Here is a 21,106-nt window from a genome sequence, read left to right as displayed (position 1 = left end):
TAAATAAGGAATAATGATTTCAGTTGTCATTGTTCATGGTCAATCAATTCATGAATTAAATAATATTTTTCAGAGTGTACACACCTTGACCGCATAATAATGTACTCCATATGTTGGAAGGGATTCTACAATGCTCATATAACTAGGGAAAGAAGCATAAAAAAACAGCATGGTGTTATGCAAAACAGTATATGGACATCTGGACAACCTTTCTAGTATGTCTAGACGAGTGTTTCTCAACCTTAGCAACTTGAAGATATGTGGACTTCAACTCCCAGAATTCCCCAGCCAGCCATGACTTAAAGTTGCATCTTTTAAACCCGAACAATATGAATTTACGTCATTGAAACATCGTAATGTTTTACTTATATACTGCTGATGAAGGATGGTGAAGACTGGCAGAGAATGCTTATCTAATGAGCAAATAACATAAAATATCTTACAAGACAGGCATAAAATTCAAAACCACCTTGATAGGGTGGTGAAATAGAATCAATGTTAATAGTGACAAACAGACTTCTTCATTTAGGAAACAGAAGTGAAATTCACACTTATAGGATGGGGATACTGGGCTTGAAAATAGTGCTTAGAAAACAATCATGTAGTTGAGTGTAGACTGAACCCTCCCCCATCCAAGACCAATGTCCCATGCAATTTTAGGCTAAAGCAACAGAGATACGGTTTCCAAATCATGAGAAGCAATCATGCCACCTCATTTTGCATTGGACCAATACTCCAACTTGAGTATCAGGTACCACAGATCCGTGAAACTGGAACAGCTTCAGAGAATGGTAATGAGGAAGACCAGGCACTAAAAATTAAGTCCCAGGGAGTGAGTATTGTAGCTTTTAGAAAAGTTGGCTGAGAGGAGATATGATAGGACTGTTGAAATACCTACAAGGATATCACACAGAAGAAAGTCAAAACCTGTTGTCCATCATTCTAGAATGCAGGACATGGAATAATGGATTTAAATTACAGGATGGAAGATTCTGATGGAATTTTAGAAAAAAACTTTCTAACAACAAGAGCAGTGTGACAGTGAAACCAATGATCCTGACAGAGAGCAGGCTTCTGTAGACAGGATATGTTCAAAGGGAGGCAGAACAGCGATCTGTCAGCGATGCTTTAATCTGGATTCTCGCACTGAGCAGAGGGTTGAACTCAACAGCCTAATAGGTCCCTTCCAACTTAGCAATCTTTGATTAAATAATTAAATATTTTAAAGTAGAACTACAGATTCTGTCCATTTTTACTTGTGTTCTCCAGCTAGCTTTAATGCCATTATTGGACTGCTTCTGTGGTATGCTGGTTTATTTTGTAATAATATGCTATTAATTTTTGGATGATTTCCAGAACAACTAAAGTAAAGGCAAGGGGAAAAAAAACATTTAAAAGAATCCTTCCAGTCCGAAACAATGCTGTAATAAACTTTACTTTTGGAAAATTTGTCCCTCCCTGCAAAAGAGATATTTTTTGCCCTCTCCTGCAAGAGGAGAGTCGAGCAAGGAGTTGAACAGACAATATTATGTGCTTCCTGCAATGTTGCGGAGCTACATGGGCACAGCCAGAGCAGAAGAACCATGGGTATCATCAGTAATAAGTAGGTAAGACAAGGAAGAGGAAACGTTGGGACAGTACAAAGCAACCTTCTATGAACAGCCTAAGGTGAACAAACTCAGAATTAAATAAAAATGTTAATTTAACTGAAGCTTGCAGGTGATTTCAGCTAATGAAGTACTCTGCACAGGAATGTGTACATACAAATAATTTCATAAGCAAAGAAGAGACATCAGTTTCTGCAAGGGAGCTACAGAGGCAAGTGTTGAAACATATGTCATGATATCACAACACATACTTGACTTAGATACTTCTATCTGATATTGGGACATAAGTATGAATGGCTAACGTACTGCATCATTTTTCCATCATCTTAGTTTGTAGTTGATACCATGAGAAAAGATCAGGTCAGGACCCCTGTTTTTTTTTTTTTTTTGGTGGGTAGGGGTCTTTGCAATAAGGGAAGGATAAGCCCCCAGTTCTTCCCTTCCTATCTTCTTTCACAGACCTGTTCATTTTGGCCCACCTCATCCAAAAGATGTAAATATGGAGAATGAAAGAGCTTGGGAAAAATACTTCCTAGAACAGATTTAAAGTTCTTTCTGCCTTTATGGAATTCTTTTTACAACAGTTTGACTTTTGATGAACCCCTTTACAATTGTACACTGCAAATAATTGTGGAATATGTTTCAGGAAACAAATTCAGTTCCCGGGCATCAACTAAGGAAACACTTTGGGATATACCTGATATCCACCTGAAAACCTGGACTGCACATAAAAATCAGGAGGGCCAGTGATATTTTATTTTTCCACTATGAGGTATTGCTTATTTTGAAGAACCACGGTTTTCTGGATCATATTTTAAACATCAGCGCTTTGAAGCCAAATATGCTAGGAAAGTGATAGAGGTCACCATGAGGTACAGAAGTCACATTGGCCAAAATATTCTGTGTCTAGAATTCCCGTTCCCAACTTACTTGACAATGGCTTGACCTCTTGTCTGCCCATTCAGCTTCTTGTAATGTTCAATTACTCGATCCTCACTTGGAAGAAGAGAAATAGAATCTTATTACATTTAGCAGACACAGTTGAAAAAGTATGATGGAATTCCACAGTAGGAGAACCATCTCATCAGTGATCAAGTCAAGAAATCTCAAAGATCTCTGCACGGATAAAGCAACAGAAACCGGAAAAGCAATGCTAGCCATCCTACAATATATTCTTCCATTAAAAAGTCTTTACTTTTATAAAATAAAAACATTAGCAATAGAGAAGTAGAAATTCAGGAGGAGTTGAGTCCCAGGTCATGTAATATTTGAAAAGGGTTGAAGTTTTCTTCACATTTTCTCCTATGCCACTCTGTTGACAAAAATGGTAAGGAAGCACCATATATTATTAAGTTAAAAAAAAAAAATTCTCATACTGAGAAAGACTCATGAATTATATTCAGTATCTTAGAATGATCATGGTCATATAATTTAATAAAAATAGGGTCCCGTTTGTTTGCTTTTTTGTGACTGAGAAAGACCTTCAATACAATCCAGACTTACAGAAAGAGTACAGGCTTACACAGAAGAGTACACTGCTAACCACAGTTATGAATCAGATATTTCAATTCAAGGATTGTATACTCTCATCTGTTTTGAGTTCTCTCTTCCTTAATGATGGTTCAGTGTTACACCTGCATTGACATCCTGGTTGATTGTAATCAGGTTCAAACAAGCAACCTCTAAGCAGGTTGGTTCCCCACTTTCCCCAACTGTCACTGTCTTCTTTCAATGCTTGTGCACCATTTTCCTGCTCTTCACTTCTCCTCCCATCCCATGTCCCTACTGTTCTCTGCCCATTTCCAGTGCTCCTCATATTCTTGTTCTTCTCTGTTTTTTTATCCTTTTCAGTCCATTCCTTGGCTCTATCTGTGCTCAGCATTGTGTTTTTCCCAACCCTTCCTCCCTCCCTTCCTCCCTTCCTTCCTTCCTTCCCCTTCCTGCCCGTATCTACATGTTGTTGTTGTTGTCATCATCAGTGGAATGTTGTGTGAAGGAATATTTACAACTGTGTATTAAGTGTTGTATGAGAATGAAGGAGTAGGTACATTTGAATGCCTTTGTGTTGGTCTTGGATGGCAGAGCCCCAGGTCAGATCCTCACTTGATCAAGTCACTCTCTTCCAACTGCCTCAGAGTGTAGCTGTGGGAATAATGTTAGGGTTGATTCCATCCTCTAGAAGCTGCTTTGAGCTTTAAGAGAAAAGATGGGAGCGATGCATTAAAAAAAGAATGATAACCCTAAAAGGTCAGGAAGGTATTACAGAGTTTGAGAAATTTCCCAGATAGACTCAACAACCTTACTGGAATTTCATAGATTAAACTGTGGAGAACTTTCTGCAGAGTTTTGCCCTGGTTTAACACTAATTTTGCAGAGAAATGGGTCAGTCATTCCAATGAGTGGGCGGGCAAGGGAGAGAATAAATAAAGATCACCCAACCACAAAATGAAAATCACATTCCCTTGCTGTCATCAAATTACAACACTGAAGAAATTAAAGGGGAAGCAGATAAGAGGGCTTGGAGCCAAAAGCTTTTAAAAAAAACAACATGAAAGACTCAGATGCAGCACCGCAGCACAAGTCTGTCTCCGCTTCCTGAACAAATTCATATTTGTGCTGATGAAAGGGATGGGAGAAGGGCTTTTCCTTAGGGCTTTCCATTTATTTTAAATTGGATGCTTCCATCTCTTATAATGCGCCAATGGATTTAATTTTCAACCTAGCAGGAGGAGAAAATGGGAAAGCCCAGAAATTATTCATAGGGCAGAGTATCTGTAAAACTCCCTGTAAACCTCCTGTCTCTTGTACTGGAGAATTTTTGTAGTATGTACACAATGCAAAGGGGGAAAGGCGGGGGGGCGGGTTGGAAACAGCTCTTGCTTATGTTACAGAGTTAGGACGAAGCAACCCGTTGAATATCCACTTGGTGAAAAATCTGGGAATGTTTAATTGTTCGGATGCTAGGAAGGATCCTATAAGACCAAGGGCAGCAAAATCCCATGGGGAGGTGCAGCAGCTGAAAACCAAAGAGCAGACCAGCTGCAGCCCTCAAGGGCTGTGTCTGTATGACCCAGTTGTGTTTGCATTTGCACTGCCTTTAAAGCTTGGCTAGTTCGCTTGTGGCACAGTGGGTAGAGTGAACCCAACCCATTGGATTAATTAAGATTCCTGACCTTGCCAAAATTCCAGAGAAGCAGCTGAGAGAAATTCTTCTGAGACATTACATCAACTCCCTGCTCCTCCACCCAGTGGCCTTGTGGCTCACCAGCTCAGAAGTAGCTGAGGTCTTTCCATCTTGAGAAGTGTTTGGGCTGTCTCTTCTGAAGGGCTGACTGGTTCAGCAGGGATTTCCCAGCAGTGGCAACCCTAAAGGGGGTGTCACCAAGGACTTTTAAATAGTTAACTGTTAGTGTGTGGATGAGTGTGTCTGCATCTGTGAGACTTGGGGTGGCCATTACAGTAGTGATAGGGAACAGAAGGGGCATTAGTAGGTTGGTGGATCATTACAAGGGGAGCTTGCTAGGTGGTTGCCTCAATGGCATCTAAGTGTCTTTCCAATGTGCTTCAACACTGCCTCTCTGATACAGATGAACTATGGGAGCTGAAGCAGCAAGTTAGAAGGCTAGAGGGCAAGTGAAGATCAAACTTGATTTTGATAAGTCACAGCAGAGAATCCATTAGAAAATTTATGATATGTGCAGCAAAGACCCTATTGCACATACTGCATATCCCGATGAGCTGCTTTAGTTTGTGAGGGGGCTGTTGTATATTCCTATCTCCTCCTCCCATTACTGAACCCTGAGAAGTTTGTTATAAAGCTTTCAGTAGGTTTTCTGCAGATGAAATCTCATATTTAGACTGATTTGGATGTCTCCTCTGATGTAGAATCAACTATGGGGGAATTCCTCTTGATTAGCTGGACTGGATGGATTTCAAGTTGTTATTTTGAAGGATGTGGACATGTTCCTTGGAGTGTATGATCCACCACTTGTCCTCTGGATCCTTGGCCAACTTGGCTTGTAACTTCTAGCTGTAAGTCTATAGGAAATGCCTTAGTTAACAGCTTAAATACCTTTCTAAGGCAGGGCTGGCGGCCTCCTGGTTCAGAGGTAGCAATTATTAGAGCTCTTCTTAAGATGCCTGTCCTGGGTCCCATAAATGAGCAATTATAGGCTAGTTTCTAATTTTCCAAGGTTGGGTAATGTGATTGAGAGTGATGGCTTCTCAACTGTGGAAAAAGCAAATTATCTGGACCTATTTTAACCTGGCTTCAGAAGAGGCTCTGGGGTTGAGTCTGCCTTGATCAGCCTGATCTTCAGGGATGGACAGAGGGAGTGTAACTCTGCTGGGTCATGCTCTCAGCAGCTTTTAGTAGCCTCAATCATGGTATCCTTCTGGATCACCTGAGAGATTTTGGAAAGTGGTAATGGCTTTGCTTCTGCTTCCATTTTAGTTTCTCAGGCAGATCTCAAATGATGTCATTTGGAGACAGCTGCTCCTTGAAATGGGAGGCATTATGTGGTGTCCCTCGGGGCTCCATTCTGTCTCTAATGCTTTTCAGTATCTACATACAACTGCTGGGGTAGGTCTTCAGGAGATTTGGAGCTGAGTGCTATCAGTATGGGTATAATATTGGATGGGGATAATATTGATATTGAATCCAGACAAGACGGAGCTGCTCATTGTGAAGCCAAAATTCCAGAGATTTGTTTGATATGAATGGGCTTATGCTCTCTGCAAAACAGCAGGTCCACAGTTTGGGAGTATCTCTGGATCCAACTCTGTCTCTGGTTTCCCCACCAGAGCCAAGAGCAGTTTGATCAGCTTCAACTCATCTGCCAACTGCACCCCTTCCTGGAAGATACGGGTAGTCCTTGACTCATGATGGCAATTGGGACTGGAATTTCCATCTCCAAGTGATGCAGTTGTAGAGTGCAACTGCATCGCTTAATGACAGCAATCCCTGCAGTCCCAGTTGCTGCTGTTAGGTGAAGCAACTTCCTGCTGGCTTCCCACAACCAAAGTAAATGGGGAAGGCGGCAGGAAGTTTGTAAGTTGCAGGCCAGCAGGCATGTAAGTGGCTGCTGCTGGGTGGGAGAGGGAGCGAGGGGGGGTGGGAGTGTGGGGGAGGGTCGAGGAGGGTGTGCAAGAGGTGCCACATGGGTCAGGGAGGGTGCACGGGAGGCACCGTGCGATTTGGTGAGGGTGCGTTGGGGTGTGTGAGTGGCTGGCGTGGTACAAGCACAGAGGGGCTGTGGGAGGGTGCGTGGGTGGGGGGGACTTGTGATCTTCCCTGCTGGCTTCCCCTTTGACTTTCTGGGGAAGCTGGCATGGAAGTTGCAAATAGTGGTCATGTGATTGTGGGGCGGTTGGTAATCAGTTGTAAGTATGAATGGGTTGCTAAGCGCCCAGATCATGGTCACATGACTGTGGGGGTGCTGGGACGGCTGGAACTCTGAGACCAGTTGTAATCACCATTCATTCAGTGCCATCATAGCTTCGAATGGTCGCTGAACAAATGGTCATAAGTCAAGAATTACCTGTAATGCCCTTAAAACTGTGGCAGCTTTTCCTTGAAAGCTCCCAGCTTGACTGTAGCAATGTTCTCTACCTGGAGCTGCCTTTGTGTCTAGTCCAGAAACTTCGGTTGGTACAAGACTCGGCAGCCAGGCTGCTCTTAGAAAAACGCAGAGTCCATAGTACACCTGGGCTAGTTGGTTTCCTGGAAATCACAAAGGACTGGACATTACCTTTGAAGCCCTACATGGCCCAGTTGCAGGCGGTCTGAGAGAGGGCCCCTTCTGCTATGAACCTCCCTGCTGCTGGAGATCATCTGAAGAGGTTCGCCTACAGTTGCTGGGAGCTGACCTGGTGGTGACTCAGGGCCAAGCCTTTTCTGTTTCTCCATTGCTAGCCCATTTCTCTGGAATGCCCTCCCTAACAAAGATGGTTGAGGGACCTGCCTCTGTATTAGCTTTTCAAAAGGCCCTTCAAGCACATTTGCTTTGTATCAGGTTGTAACTGTTGATTTTAACCATTAATTTTAATTATGAATTTTACTTCTTTGTTTTAATTGCTATTTTAAGTGAAGGGTTGATTTCAAATCTGTTTTTGCTGAAAGATGCAGAAACACTTCATATACCAATTTAAATCAATTAGCAAACCATTATATAATAAAATAAACCAAATCTTCAGAGAAACCACTGTCGATGCAGTGCCCAGTAGAGAAAGTAAGAGGGCAGATCTTACTAAAGACGTCAAACATTTACCAATAAGCCAGAGATGGGTGCTCCTTAAGGGCTTGCGTTGGGAGTGCTGGCAACTTCTTCAAGTCGGTCCTTACAGTTTCATTGCTGAAAAAGAGAAGATTCCCCCAAAAAATGAAAGAAGAGAAATTCAGTTTCTTAAGGAAGTTAACCCAGAGATGCTGTGGCTAATGGAGAGGTGAGGCTTCAACCTTTATTCTTGCTTAATGAAATATTGTGGAGCGGTTCCTGCCCCATGCCCTTTATTTATTTTGCATCAGGGAGCCTTTCCACTACAGCGCCATCATCCTCTGAAGAAAGCTACCCCAGATGTTGAAGTCTTTTGCTTCCTCCATTTCCTTTGAATTTTTGAGTATCACCACAACACTGCTACGTTTCCAGAGTGGCCGATCCTGTGCAGAAAGCCATATGGGCAGGATGGTACTGCAAGGAAGAAAGTTCTCTAAAGATTTTAAAGACTTCCAAAAAACGCTCCTAAAAGCAGTTGTGGATTAGAGATCTCCAGCCGGAGTTGCTCTTCCTGCCTTGACAGGTCTTTTGTTCACCCACCTTCAGGGCATGCTTGAAGTGGGGGTGGGGATTACATTTCCTGTGGGAAGGGGCAGGCCAATGAAGTTCTGCAAGGCTGAGAAACGTGGCAAAATACAATAAAAAAGAGCAAAATTCCTGGAAGTGAGAGGTGGTTACAGCGAGACTGCTGAATGAAAGAAAGTCTGTGACTTGGTTTGACTTTTTTCTCTGTTTATTTTGGAAAAATTAATTTAAAAAAAAGAACAGCAAACAAAAGCTCAAAAAACACACATCTATTATGTACTAAACAAAATTAAACTTTCATTTTTATTTAGGTCTTATCACATTATACAATCTGATTATTAACATCTAAATCAACTGAATTTAACCATACCATCCTTTCCCCCCCCCCCCCCCGGTGGAAATTAGGTATTGGGACATGCAATTTAAATTTCTCAACTGTCCTCAAAATGGGAGTCTTGTCAGTAAAACTTAAAAAAAAAAAATACAGGAGGATGTGTAAATTCTTCTTAACACACCCAACAAGACAAATCAATAGAGCCAGATTGGTTCTTAGGGAGGACCTATTTAAAGATAAACTACAGAAACAGAACATCACTGGTGGTCCCCTGCCTCTCTCACCACTCACAGCCACTCAACCTTATTAAGAAACTACCAACCCATTCTGGACAAGAACACTCTACTTTCTCAGGCACCAAGGGATAGACTCAACTACCCCACCTGAAACACATTCTCACAAGCACCAGAAACAACAGAGCAATGCTGCTAATGTGGGAACCAGACCTGCAGCAAACCCAGATGTCTACTTTGCTCTCACATTTACAACAACAGCACCATCCCAGAATGAGAGGTGCCTTCACGTGTTCTTTCTCCAGCGTGATGCATAGCACCATCTGCCAGCAATTGCCCTCTGGATTCTACATTGGACAAACCATGTGCAAAAGAATGAACACAAGTTTTATATCAAGACTCAGAATAAGGACAAAGCAATATCAGAGCATTTTAATTTCCCAGGACATTCAATTACAGATTTTGGAGTTGCCATTTTAAAACAAGGAAACTATGCCAGCATTATAGAGTGACACCCTGCCAAACTCACATACATCAAAAGGTTTCAGGCTATCTTAGAAGACTTAACAACCACCATGGATTTTTAACAGATGATAGGTGCTAATTGATGAGGTACTCCACTCCACGCATCTGATGAAATGAGCTATAGTTCACAAAAGCTTCTGACTTCAGAATTTATTAGTTGCAAAAGGTGCTACCAGATATTATATATGCTTCCAGCTTTCTGGTATCATTTTTTTTTTTGCAAACAAAAAGCTTCAGTAAATTGATTTCTCAACTCTCTATTTTCATATAAATCTAACTACACCCCTGAAGATAAAAAACATTAACCTTTATTTTACATGGAGTGAGTTGCTTAGAATCTCTCAGATAAAGCACTAGCCATTTGCAGACTTTTAAAACACTTATATTTAAAATATATTAATACACTGTCTGGCTAACCGGGGCCATATTTTAAAATAATCCAAATGATTAATTAATCAACTTTACATTCCTAGCTTGGATATATTGCAATATGGTCAGGGGTGCCTGCAGGGCGTGATCCAAAAAGGGACTTTTTCAATCACATGTAAAAATGGGTGAAGCTTCAATTGCACCATTGTGTCTGCCATCTTGACTTTGTGGACCACACCCTGCAGACACCCCTCTGTGTAGTTTTCAAAGGGCTATTCAAGAATGTCCATGCTTAACAGCATCCAAGCAGGAGACCCAACTGTCTCTCTCAAACCGTAAGTTCTGCGCATGTTCTGAAACCGAGATCCTATCCAAGCAGGTCATAACTACTGACTTAGACTGGCTTTGTGTGCATTTATCACTCTCCTTATTTCTTTCTTTCCCCATAGAAACTCCTTTTTATATCTAGAGTTATCTTTGTTAGTTTTTAAGAGGAAATGCTTTGTAAAAACCTGCCCATATGCAGGGCTCCTCCACCAATCTTGTGTTCCCAAGAAATTCACAATGTTTTTTAACTTCTATATTTCTAGCTCCTTGCTGCAGGGAAATCTGGAACACCTTCCTTCCTACTATCCTACTGCTGAGCCAAAGGAAGAAGTCCTTGGTCGAAGAGCTCAAAATGCCACAAAAGAGTGGCAGGACTTTTGCTTTTATGGAGATTAGGGGGAAGAAGGGGTCTTTCTTAAGTGAGCTTTAAGTAATCTTCCTTCCAAAACATGGACCCACTGTACAAACTTTCACAAAGTCCCTATATTTCACTTCTCTGCCAGGTTCATAAACCAGGTATAAAGAATTATTCTTTGAGTCTATAAACATATTACATCCCTATTGTAAATGAAGAACTGAGGCATATTTATTGATGAAAAAATATCCTGAGAACATTTTGGCCAATAACCCAACTGATCCAGTCATGATTGCTCCATATTTAAAAGGGGCAGTGTTAATTATTTTGCACTATTTAGCTTGCTGTTACTTGCTTCGACAGCTCCACCTGGGATCTGTAGCAATTGCTTTGTTTTGGCTACAGTTCTTCTAACACCATGAACCACTAAGCAGACAAATCTTTCTTTGTTTCTCTGACAGAAGAATGTAGCTTCAACCCTTCATTGCCAATGCAGGATTCCTTGGTAATTTGCCCAAACACAATAGAAAAATGCGTGGGAATCTAGATGAGGGCCTTCCCAGAATAAATGTTTCAAGAGAAATTGTTCTGTATGTAGCAAATTTTCCTCTGACTAAAAGGACTTTCTCAGCCCACCAGACATTCCCCTGAAGTAATTTTCAGTAGTAAATAATTCTTGTCGCTTCCAGATCTCAGTTATACACCACTTGTGCTAACATCTTTGGGGAAAGGAAAACTGGATTCACAGCATTTTTGGCTGGCCTGCAACTGAGCTGGAATTAACCTGGAACAGCACCCGAATAAGAAACGATGATGTGGGGAACAGAGCGGTATTTGGAACTGTGCAAAGGCTACATGGGGAAATGCAGGGGTATATGAGTGAAACCGTTATGCATGGGAAGAGAAAATGTCATCTTTTCCCTCAGCCCCTTGGTTTCAAAATCTTTATTCTCCTCTATATGTCAACAATGGATTTTTTTTTTTTTAAATCAACAAATACAGGGGCAATTTTTCAAAAGAAGCACCTGGAGTAGCCACCCACGGCTTTTGTGGCTCTAGGCATCTTGCAGGCATTTAACGGATTAAGCAGTGCTTTGCACCCTTTCCGATCTTAGCCCTGATGAGATCATGCTTACTCTAGAGCAGGTTGAGAAACACTGCTCTAGAGTAAACAAAACGACAAGGGTATTCTCACACATCATGAAACACCCCTTAGAGGCCATCTTGTTTTAATCCATATGACAGTTCAGCCCAGAGAGGATGTTGGGGACCTTCCTCAACCTGATGACCCTCCCCCACAACAATATTGCCCAAAATTCCCAGCCAGCCTGGCTGATGAACGTGGGTAACTTGATTCCAGAAAGCCAGATTCATCTGATTCTTCGGCTGATTCTTCTACTGTGACTGAGGTAGGCTATCTTAAATGCCTATAGATCCTTGCAACTTTTCTGTGGTACACAGAGGCTCAGGCAGGGGAGCTGGGTGAAATTGACAAAAACTCTATTTCCTTCTTTGGACCTCGGTTTCTTTTTCTCTCTCTCAAAATAGGAGTTCATAACGATCAGCAAGGATAGGATAAATGGCTGTTTATCACAACTGCCCACTTCTGGCTGTGATATCATTTGACAGTGGGACAGCTCATCTTCCTCCAAGATGCCACTTATGGTCTGGAGGAGTTTGCCAACGATGTGCCATTCTGGGAGTTGAGGACCCAAGACATCCGGAAGTACTACAAGGTTAGGAAAGGTTTAAGTGCAGATTAGGCCTACAGGTCCTTCTGAACATGTATTTATGGCCAACCAAGACAAAAAAGCTTGCTAGATCTGTTGAGGAAGAACAGGAAGAAGAGCAAAACGCAGTGATTTAGGAAGGCCTGGTGAGTTCCAATATATCAGCTTTCCCCAATCTGATACTATCCAGATATTCTGGATTATCATTCCCAGAGAATGAAGTAGGTTGAAATCTACCTCTGGAGGGCACCAAGTTGGGCAGAGCAGGGTTGTTGGATGAGAATGTTTGTTTCGTATCTAAATTAAAAGCAGAAATGAAGACAGCCCTCAGAGTCCTGGAGAGGGTTAGAAGCCTGAAAAATCAGAGACATCCAGCCCATGACACAATGACATCATATGACTTAAATCAGTGTTGTCCAAACTTGGCCACTTTAAGATGAGTGGACTTCAACTCCCAGAATTCCCCAGCCAACATGGCTGGCTGGGGAATTCTGGGAGTTGAAGTCCACTCATCTTAAAGTGGCCAAGTTTGGACAACACTTACTTAAGTGATTAGTGATTCCATCATAACGTATCTGATGTCATGGCTCTCCTGCCCATGCCCATGAGCAGAAGTGCAATATGTGGAGTCCTTGGGGTTCTCTGAGCTTGGTTCTTTTCTTGCAAATGTTTCATTACCCGGCTAGGTAACATCTTCAGTGCTAAAATGGGTTGGGGTTTGCTCTCTATTTATGTGCTGTGGCCTGCCTTGCAAGTGCTGGTAAGGGTGGGGGTTTTGATTTGCTGGTGATTGATTGCTGGTGAGGCTTTCTTCTGGTCTTTTGTCTCTTTTGAATAGTATGTAGATGCTGTTAATCTCTATGTGTCTGTTAATTGCTGCCTTGTCTGAATGCTAGGCTTCCAAGAATTCTCTTGCATATTTGGATTTAGCTTGGTCTAAAATGCTGATGGTTTCCCAGTTAAAGCTATGGTTGAGACTGTCCATGTGTTGTGAGATTAAGGAATTTTCATCATGTCTTCTGACTGCTAGTTGGTGTTTGTGGATGCGCTCTGCTAGTCTTCTGCCTGTCTGTCCTACGTAGAGTTTGTTACAGTCCTCAGAGCAGAGGCATCACCAGCAATCATCACCCAGATAAGCAAAGGTTGCCACCAGGCACGCAATCAAGCAGCAAACATATGCCAATCAAAGAACTATCAGAGAAGCAAAACAAACCCCCCACCCTTACCAGCACTGGCAAGGCAGGCCACAGCACATAAATAGAGAGCAAACCCCATCCCATTTTAGCACTGAAGATGTTACCTAGCCAGGTAATGAAACGTTTGCAAGAAAAGAACCAAGCTCAGAGAACCCCCAAGGACTCCAAAGTTCAACCCTGAGCTACACATATTCACCTCTATTGGAAGTGCAATATTCATAATTTCTGTTATGGTGCAATAAGAGAGGTTATGGGTTGGCTCCTGTAATTCTACTGACAAGCACTAATTGTTTAACTGGAAGTTCATTCCAAGGCAAGAAAATTACTATCTTTAGATTTTCAGTATGTAAAAAAAATTGCTTAGTGGCAAATTATCTCTTCTGTTTTTCTTCCTTTCTGGATGTCATCATTGCTTAGCTAGGTTCTCCTTCCATCATAGTCCCTCACCAAGAAGATAGATTGTTAAATGTTGTTGTTCTGGGAATCTCCTTTGTCGCTCTGGTTTGCATTTGTCAGTATTTAACTCATTCGTATATAATGATATATAGTATCTCATAGCAGATGATAGGTGACACACAATGCTATTTATACAGATCGACAGCTTATCCATTTTCATGTTTGATGGCTTGTTGCTAGGGATGGTATGTGAGATCTATGAAGCGCTGATCCACGCTCTAAAGAATAAACATGAAAGCTATTGTAGAGGCCTAATTCAGATTGGAGGCATAACAGTGGACAGGGACCAATCATTTTTCTATTTAAACCACTCTCTCCTGAACCCGCTGTTTCCACATGAAAGAAAGTTTTTAGTAGGGCTGAAATGAACAGCCCTTGTTAAAGCAGCTATGTCTTTTACAAGGCTCGTACAGGTGCTTCAGAAGCTCTTCTGGCTGTTTCAGCATGTCCCCGTGTGCACAACCACTTTGCTTCACAAGGGGTAGCAGTGAAAGTCTTATCAGTGGATATATGTGCAGACAACTGGGGAGAGCTTTTGAAGTGGCTGAGCAAGACTTTAAAAAGATGTAGTTGCTTTAAGCAGTTGAAGAAAGGTATTTCATTTGCACTAATACGTTTTCCAAAATACTTCTTTCTTATGCCTTGCAAAGCTCTAACACTCAATTACCTTATAATGTTTAAGGCCGTGAAATTGTTTATAAATTAGTAATATTTCTAATCATTATTGAACTGACAGATGGGGCAGTTACTGATTTCCTTTTGTTTCTCTCTCCCTCTCTTTTTAAATGGTAAATCCTTAAAAAATAAGAATGATTTAGAACAAAAAAACATATAATTATTAAACTTCCCCACTTTGCAAACAAAAAGACAAATTACCAGAGAGTATTTTTGACCTCCTTTCAAAAAAAACAAAAACAAAAAACAAACAAACCTGGTGAATTTTTCTTTAAAGCTAAGCAAGCCAAAATCACTTAAAATGTAAATTGCAACAAGATTCAGATCTGTACTGTCTGCCTAAGATGATGCTTTCCCACTGGAAAACATGTTGCAAGACACATTCTTTGAGTGAAGAATTTGCTATTGAGCAAAGTTACGCAATAGAACTTTTTCTGATGTTGGGGTTGCCAATCATTAGTGCATGGCTTGCTTTCTTTGGAATTCATGGAATGAAAACACATTTCATCACAAATGTCTTTTCTTCCTTTTTTTGTTTTGCCAATCTTAGAGAAATTTGGGATTTGAATCCCAGGATTCCTCATTCTATTATATAGACTTTTCCCATTGTATTACTTGTAGTCCAGCCATTTGTTCATTTTCAACAGGGTGTATTTTTAGTGAGCTGAAGAGATTTATTTGATATTCTACTTTTCCTATAAACATACTGTATATTGGCCAACAAATTGAATAAACCAATGTAAACATACAGCAACAGTAAAACTATTAATATAAATGGGAAACAATTTCCAGCACTGCTCCTAATGTGGTAATACCCCATGGCACTGTGGGAAACTCAAAGTGGCTGACCACTGCTTTGATCTTGGTTCCACATAAGTCCATCAATGTAAGAAGGTATTGATCAGAAGGAACCTCACTGAGGATTCTGTAAAACATAGGCTGCCTTTAAAGCAAGATCTTTTGTCCCAATTGCCTTAAATCAGTAATTCCCAAGCCTGGCAACTTCCAGATGCATGGATTTCAACTCTCAGAATTCCCCAGCCAATAATAGCCATTGCTGAGACTTCTGGGAATTGAGGTCCATATATCTGGAAATTGCCAAGTTTCAGAAACATTGCCTTAAAATTAACTCTCCCCAGGCGATGGAGATGTTCTTGAATGTTTATGTATGTTTTAACCACTGGAAAGTTTTGAAAGCTATCAGCAATAAACACAGGGCTAGGAGTACAGAAAATCAGAAAAAAAGGCAATACTGGCTTTATTGATTAGGGGTTTTTTTTCTATATGAGTGTTGTATGTGAATAGTGTGAATCATTAGTATGTGCATCTAAGGCTACTTCTACACTGTCAGCAGTTCCACACCCTAATTCCATAATAGCAGTTTGGAAACCACCAGGAATTGTTTTTTGCTCTGCCAGCCTCACAGTGCTGAAAACAAAGATTATAAATCACTGTTTTATGCAGGAACTGCAGTAATAAACATCCTTGATTCTCACTCCATGCAAAAAGGAAATAATTTCTCACACCCCCTTCTCATCTGCATTGTCTTCACTTCACTCCATGTTGTGTGCATTTGTCTGGTAGTTGCAAAAAAAAAAAAAAAAATTCCCAGCAGTTCCAATGAAGGAAACTGCAGAGCTGTTAAGCCACCTTTCCCCTTGAAAGACCTGAAGCCCAGGAGGTGGGAGGTGTGGGAAGGAAGGAGTTCCTGCTAATTGGGAAGTAGAATGCCTTCAAGCTCCATGGCATTGCTATCTCTTTTCTTTTTTTCTTGAGTAGTTTCACTGCAGGTTTGTATCTATGCAGCTGAGCCAGAAATTAATTGTCTTGAGCAACGCTATTAGCCTTGCTCAAAAACAGGCAGATCAGCAATAATCCTGCGGCTGCCATAAATCAAATTTGCAGGCTATGTTAGTGAATTATTTCTTTTGGCCTTTCAATCAAACACTATTATTAATGACTAAGCAAAGCTACAAGACTATGCGTTGGGAAATGAAAGCAAGAACAGGCTTGTCGAAGACATGTCAGGATTTCACAAGCGGTGTAAGATTTCAAAACGGACGCGTCAGGGAACTCTGTGCTTCCTATACTGAAGCACGCCTTGCGCCCCTATTCTATTTCATTTTGCACTTTCCCTTTTCCCAATTAAATTCATTTAAAGTGTCACATTTGAAGCCGTGGCAACTAACCCATCCACCCTCCATCCCCCAATTTGTACGAACACTAGGGAAAGAAGCAGGTACATAAACCATCCTCATACTGTTGGTACATCTGTGAGGTCTCCATCCACAGAGCCTCATCTATGGTGGTGGCTTGATGTTGCAAGGCAACTGTTTTTGACAGTATGCTTGTACAGTAGCCTAGTACCAGGTTGACTTTGGCTGATCTTAAAAGCTAAGCAGGGTCAGTCCTTGTTAGTAGTTGGATGGGAGATCACTCTCCCAGGGCTGTACGCTTATTTGGGATGTCAATAAACATCCTGGGGGAAGGCAATGGCAGATCACTACCTTACACCAAGAAAAGTGCATGGAAATGTCCAAGAAGTCTTCAGGAGCTGAAGCTGACTTGAAGGCAACTTTAGTTTTTTAGCTAATCAAGGGATCCAAAGTCCTTATTAGTTAACTGAACAAGTGCCAGCTTTGACTGGATTCATGGATGAATTGAGCCAAGGGTGAATGAATAGCACACTCATTTCAGCAGCACATTCATTCTCTCCTTATAATTAATTTTTAAACCCAAACGACAAAAATAACCTTAAGCCTAAAATAGTCACAGTTTGGAAGTGATTTTGAAACAACTGTACCAGTCGACTGAATTACCATGTCTGATGAGATGAGTAATTTCTTCTGACATATCTTCCTGCTCTACGGAAGCAGACTGTTGTACCATTTTATTTATTTATTGCATTGTTTATATCCAGCCCCCACCCACAAGAATTCGGATAGCTCCCTTAGTTCATAAAAAATATAATCCACAAATCATCAGTGCAAACCACCACCTAATCACCCCTAATATGAATTAAATATTACTCTAAAAATACCAATAAACTTAAGAAGAAAACTTAAAAAAAATAGCAACAACCCAACAGAGTAGCTCCTAAGTCCCAAACTGTCTTTGCCACCTTTCTAAATGCAAACACCGTGAGGACTATCCAAACAGGGAAGGCAAGCTGTTCTATAGTGATGGGTCTGCCAGCAAAAAAGGCCTCATTTTGGACTTCTCCTCTCCAATCACCCCTCCCCAGCCCAAACGTACAGGATGGGCAGATTCTGTTTGGAGAAGACCATCCTGGAGGTACCTTGGATCCAATCCATGACATTTCCCATATTTACAGATTTTGAGCCCGCCCCCACCTGACCCGGCAAGTGTCTATGTGTGTATATGAGTGACACATTTTCTAACTGAATAGCAATCACATTTTCTATAAAAGTATGTACATGAAAAATATTCATGCAAAACTCACCTCGAAAAATCTCCTTTTGCTTCCTATAAAATTACAAAGAAACAAACAAACAGAAAAAAAGGGGGGGGGTGCAGAGGATGTAAAGATTACTTATAATAATCCATATAAATATGAAGAAAATACATATTTTCATCTTCAAGTATCATGAAATGTTTTAGAACTCTATTGGAAAATGACCTCAAGTTCAAGATACAGCATCACCTTAAGATTTGATCCAGACTCAGTCATACTTAGAGTAGCCCCATTGAAATCAATAGGAATGACTAACTTAAGTCTTACAGACTGTGGGGGGCTGGAATACCATTACATACCTACCAACGTGCAGATATTTTGTTTACGTGACCTGTTGATTCCTCACCGCAACTCTATTTTTTTTAAATAAAGGGGCCAGATGTCTGGGAGGGGTATGAGATTTCTATCATATCATTTAACAACCCCATAAAATCCTGGCAGGGAGGTCCTAAAATAATTAAACATCGACTTGCAAATATATTTATTAGCCTTCTCGCCAATAATGAGAATTGATTAAAAACTGCAGAGAAGTTTTGATAACCTTGCTGCTATTGCCCAACCATATGATCCTGGAAAAGGGTGAGACTGTTTTAAGGTGTTGGAAAATGTTCTAGGTTGGGGCTTTCAGGTCCTCCAAGCACTTTTCAGGGACTGAAATGTTTTCAGAGCCTTTTCAGAAATGACAATACAGCTTCCATAGAATGACCTGCAGAGCTAAATCTCAGAAACTGTGATTCAATAAAGTGTAATTACCTTTGATCTAAATATTACTTCTGATTTGATATATCTTAATTAATAAATTGTTAGGGGATATATATCTTTCATTTTATACTTATTAATGTTTTAGATTTATATTACCGAGGTAATAAATGTACAAATATAGTAGTAGAGGAGTGAATGCTATACTATTATGTGATTTATTTTATTAGCTGTCAGTATATTATTGTATCCATTTGCTTCCATTTGTTTCTGTCTTTTTTAAAATTTTGCTAGTCACTGACATACAAAATTGGGTTTTTCACTTAGGCTCAAACTATCTTAAAAATAAGTTCTGTTAACCATTAAGAATACATGAGCAGGGCAGTCCAGAATATTACACAGTCAAGGGTATTGATGTCTAATCAATAATAGGTTGATTTTCTACTTCAAAAACATCAGTTTTGAAGTAAATCTATTAGCTCTCTAAAAATTTCTGACTACCAGCTGGGCCAGATCTCAGGAAATCTTGTAATTCATGTTTGGCAGGACTACAACAGTGTTGGACCTGCATGGCCCCAAATCAAGCTGGTTGGGTTGAGCATGTCTTTGAGTCATTTATTCACGGATAATTACTTCCATCTGGAATTGTATTAAGTATCATTTAATGAGTCATATTCATTCATATATTTATTAATCAAATGATGTTTTTAATGTAATTAATTTAATAAGAAGTTGTTTAGTTTCGCACTCTGGCAATACCTCTGATGCTAAAGTTACCAACACTTCCTAATCAGGAATGGCCAGGAAATAAAACATCAAGTTTTAATGCAGAATGATATGTAAGTCCTTCTCTCTTTCCATCCTTGTCTTCATGGCTTCAGCAGTTATGCTATGGAGTAGACTTAAGTACTGTTGCTGTATTTTAAATTAATTGATTGCTATGCTCAGAGGAAATGTTTGTGGATGTCTAGAGTAGAATTTACAATTGTGTTTGTTAATTCCAGTTAATTGGCAATCAATTAACCAGCACTATAATGGAAGGAAAAAAACCAGTTATTTTATGGTACCCTTGGGGCTAACGATCTTCTTTCCTGCTAATTATATCATGGGGCTGATTATTAACTTGGTAGAACAAAATATACTTCTATGAAAGCCAATGGAAGGAATGAATATTTCCCTGGACTTGATTTTATAGTGGAGATCTTAACAACAGCATAAAATGAAATAGTATTGATTATGCTATCTGCCCATTGAACTACCAGCTATAAAAAGGATAGAAAATGTGGGAAAATTCTGAGCTGATAATTATCCTGTTTAAACAGGAGAGACTAAATATACATGCAAATAATACAAAAATTAGGATTGTCAGAGATCTGTCCAGAGAATTGAATATAATAGAGGAGGGTTAATGTTCATGTTTCTGTGTGTGAACATCATCATCATCATCATCATCATCATCATCATATCATCATCATCATCATCCCTTGGAAAACCTTGAAACATAAACAAGAAAATCAGCACAGCTTACCTGCAGGATATATGCAGCTAACTCAAACACGACTTCACTGTCAACCTCAATGAGCTCCTTATGAGAAAAGAGGGGTGGGGTGAATCAAGAAAGTGAATACATCTATTTATTTAATAAACTACAATAAAGCTTCCAAAGTAGTTTACAGTAACATGAAAACAATGGACATATTTTATTAATTTATCTAGCTTAGGTTCCCACCAAGGATTTCTGGCATAGAAAATGTTTGTTGAACAATACTATGGAAAAGAATACTACATAAGACACAGATTTTCTCCTGTTTCTCTCAAAACATTTTCTGTGCTAGTTTTGGAACTACACTGGCTCTATTTTATCATCCTGAAGGTTTCCTGTGGTTTACCATCTTTCTTTCTAATGGGTTTCCAATAATAGCTACAGTACATGACGTAGCAATTCAGGAAAACAAGAATGTCCAAGCATTAGGATGGAAAGTCAAGACTTTCTGTTGGATTTCCATTTTTCACTGAGTTATTAAAGAAAGAAAATGGAATGGTAGGTGAAGAAAAAAGGAGCAATAGGTGTCCAACTTCTGTTCACAATTAACAGCTGAAAAGTACTAACTGATCTCAGAAGCTAAGCAGAGTCAAGCCTGGTTATCATTGGATGGGAGATCACCAGGTCCATAGGCTAGATTGGGAAGTCAAAAAATATCCAGGAACAAGACAATGGCAAATCACTTCCATTTTATTTGCCAAGAAAACTTTATGGACAGGTCCAAGTACTTACCAGGAGCTTAGCTCACCTCAGTGGTATTTTTACCTTTTAGCAATGGGAAA

The 21,106-nt window shown here is 40.2% G+C and overlaps 1 protein-coding gene across 4 annotated transcripts in view; it reads right to left on the bottom strand.

Moving 5' to 3' along the window:
• Nucleotides 1-21,106, bottom strand: part of FRMD4A (FERM domain containing 4A) — a 283,511-nt gene that overhangs the window by 73,289 nt on the left and 189,116 nt on the right. For all 4 annotated transcript variants that reach the window (XM_088134838.1, XM_088134837.1, XM_088134836.1 and 1 more), the window contains exons 6-10: nucleotides 20,310-20,366; nucleotides 18,071-18,093; nucleotides 7,877-7,960; nucleotides 2,538-2,603; nucleotides 85-142 (exon numbers count right to left, since the gene is read on the bottom strand). In XM_088134838.1, the coding sequence (XP_087990964.1) occupies nucleotides 85-142; nucleotides 2,538-2,603; nucleotides 7,877-7,960; nucleotides 18,071-18,093; nucleotides 20,310-20,366 (288 nt within the window). The remainder of the gene's footprint in view (nucleotides 1-84; nucleotides 143-2,537; nucleotides 2,604-7,876; nucleotides 7,961-18,070; nucleotides 18,094-20,309; nucleotides 20,367-21,106) is intronic.

Source organism: Python bivittatus, unplaced genomic scaffold, assembly GCF_059951505.1.
Source record: "Python bivittatus isolate LINGU-HERP-01145 unplaced genomic scaffold, Pbiv_v1 ctg000120_np1212, whole genome shotgun sequence".
In the NCBI taxonomy this organism is placed as follows: Eukaryota; Metazoa; Chordata; class Lepidosauria; order Squamata; family Pythonidae; genus Python; species Python bivittatus.
The sequence above is the reverse complement of the archived record's forward strand: the minus strand, read 5'-3'. Positions and strand labels throughout refer to the sequence as shown.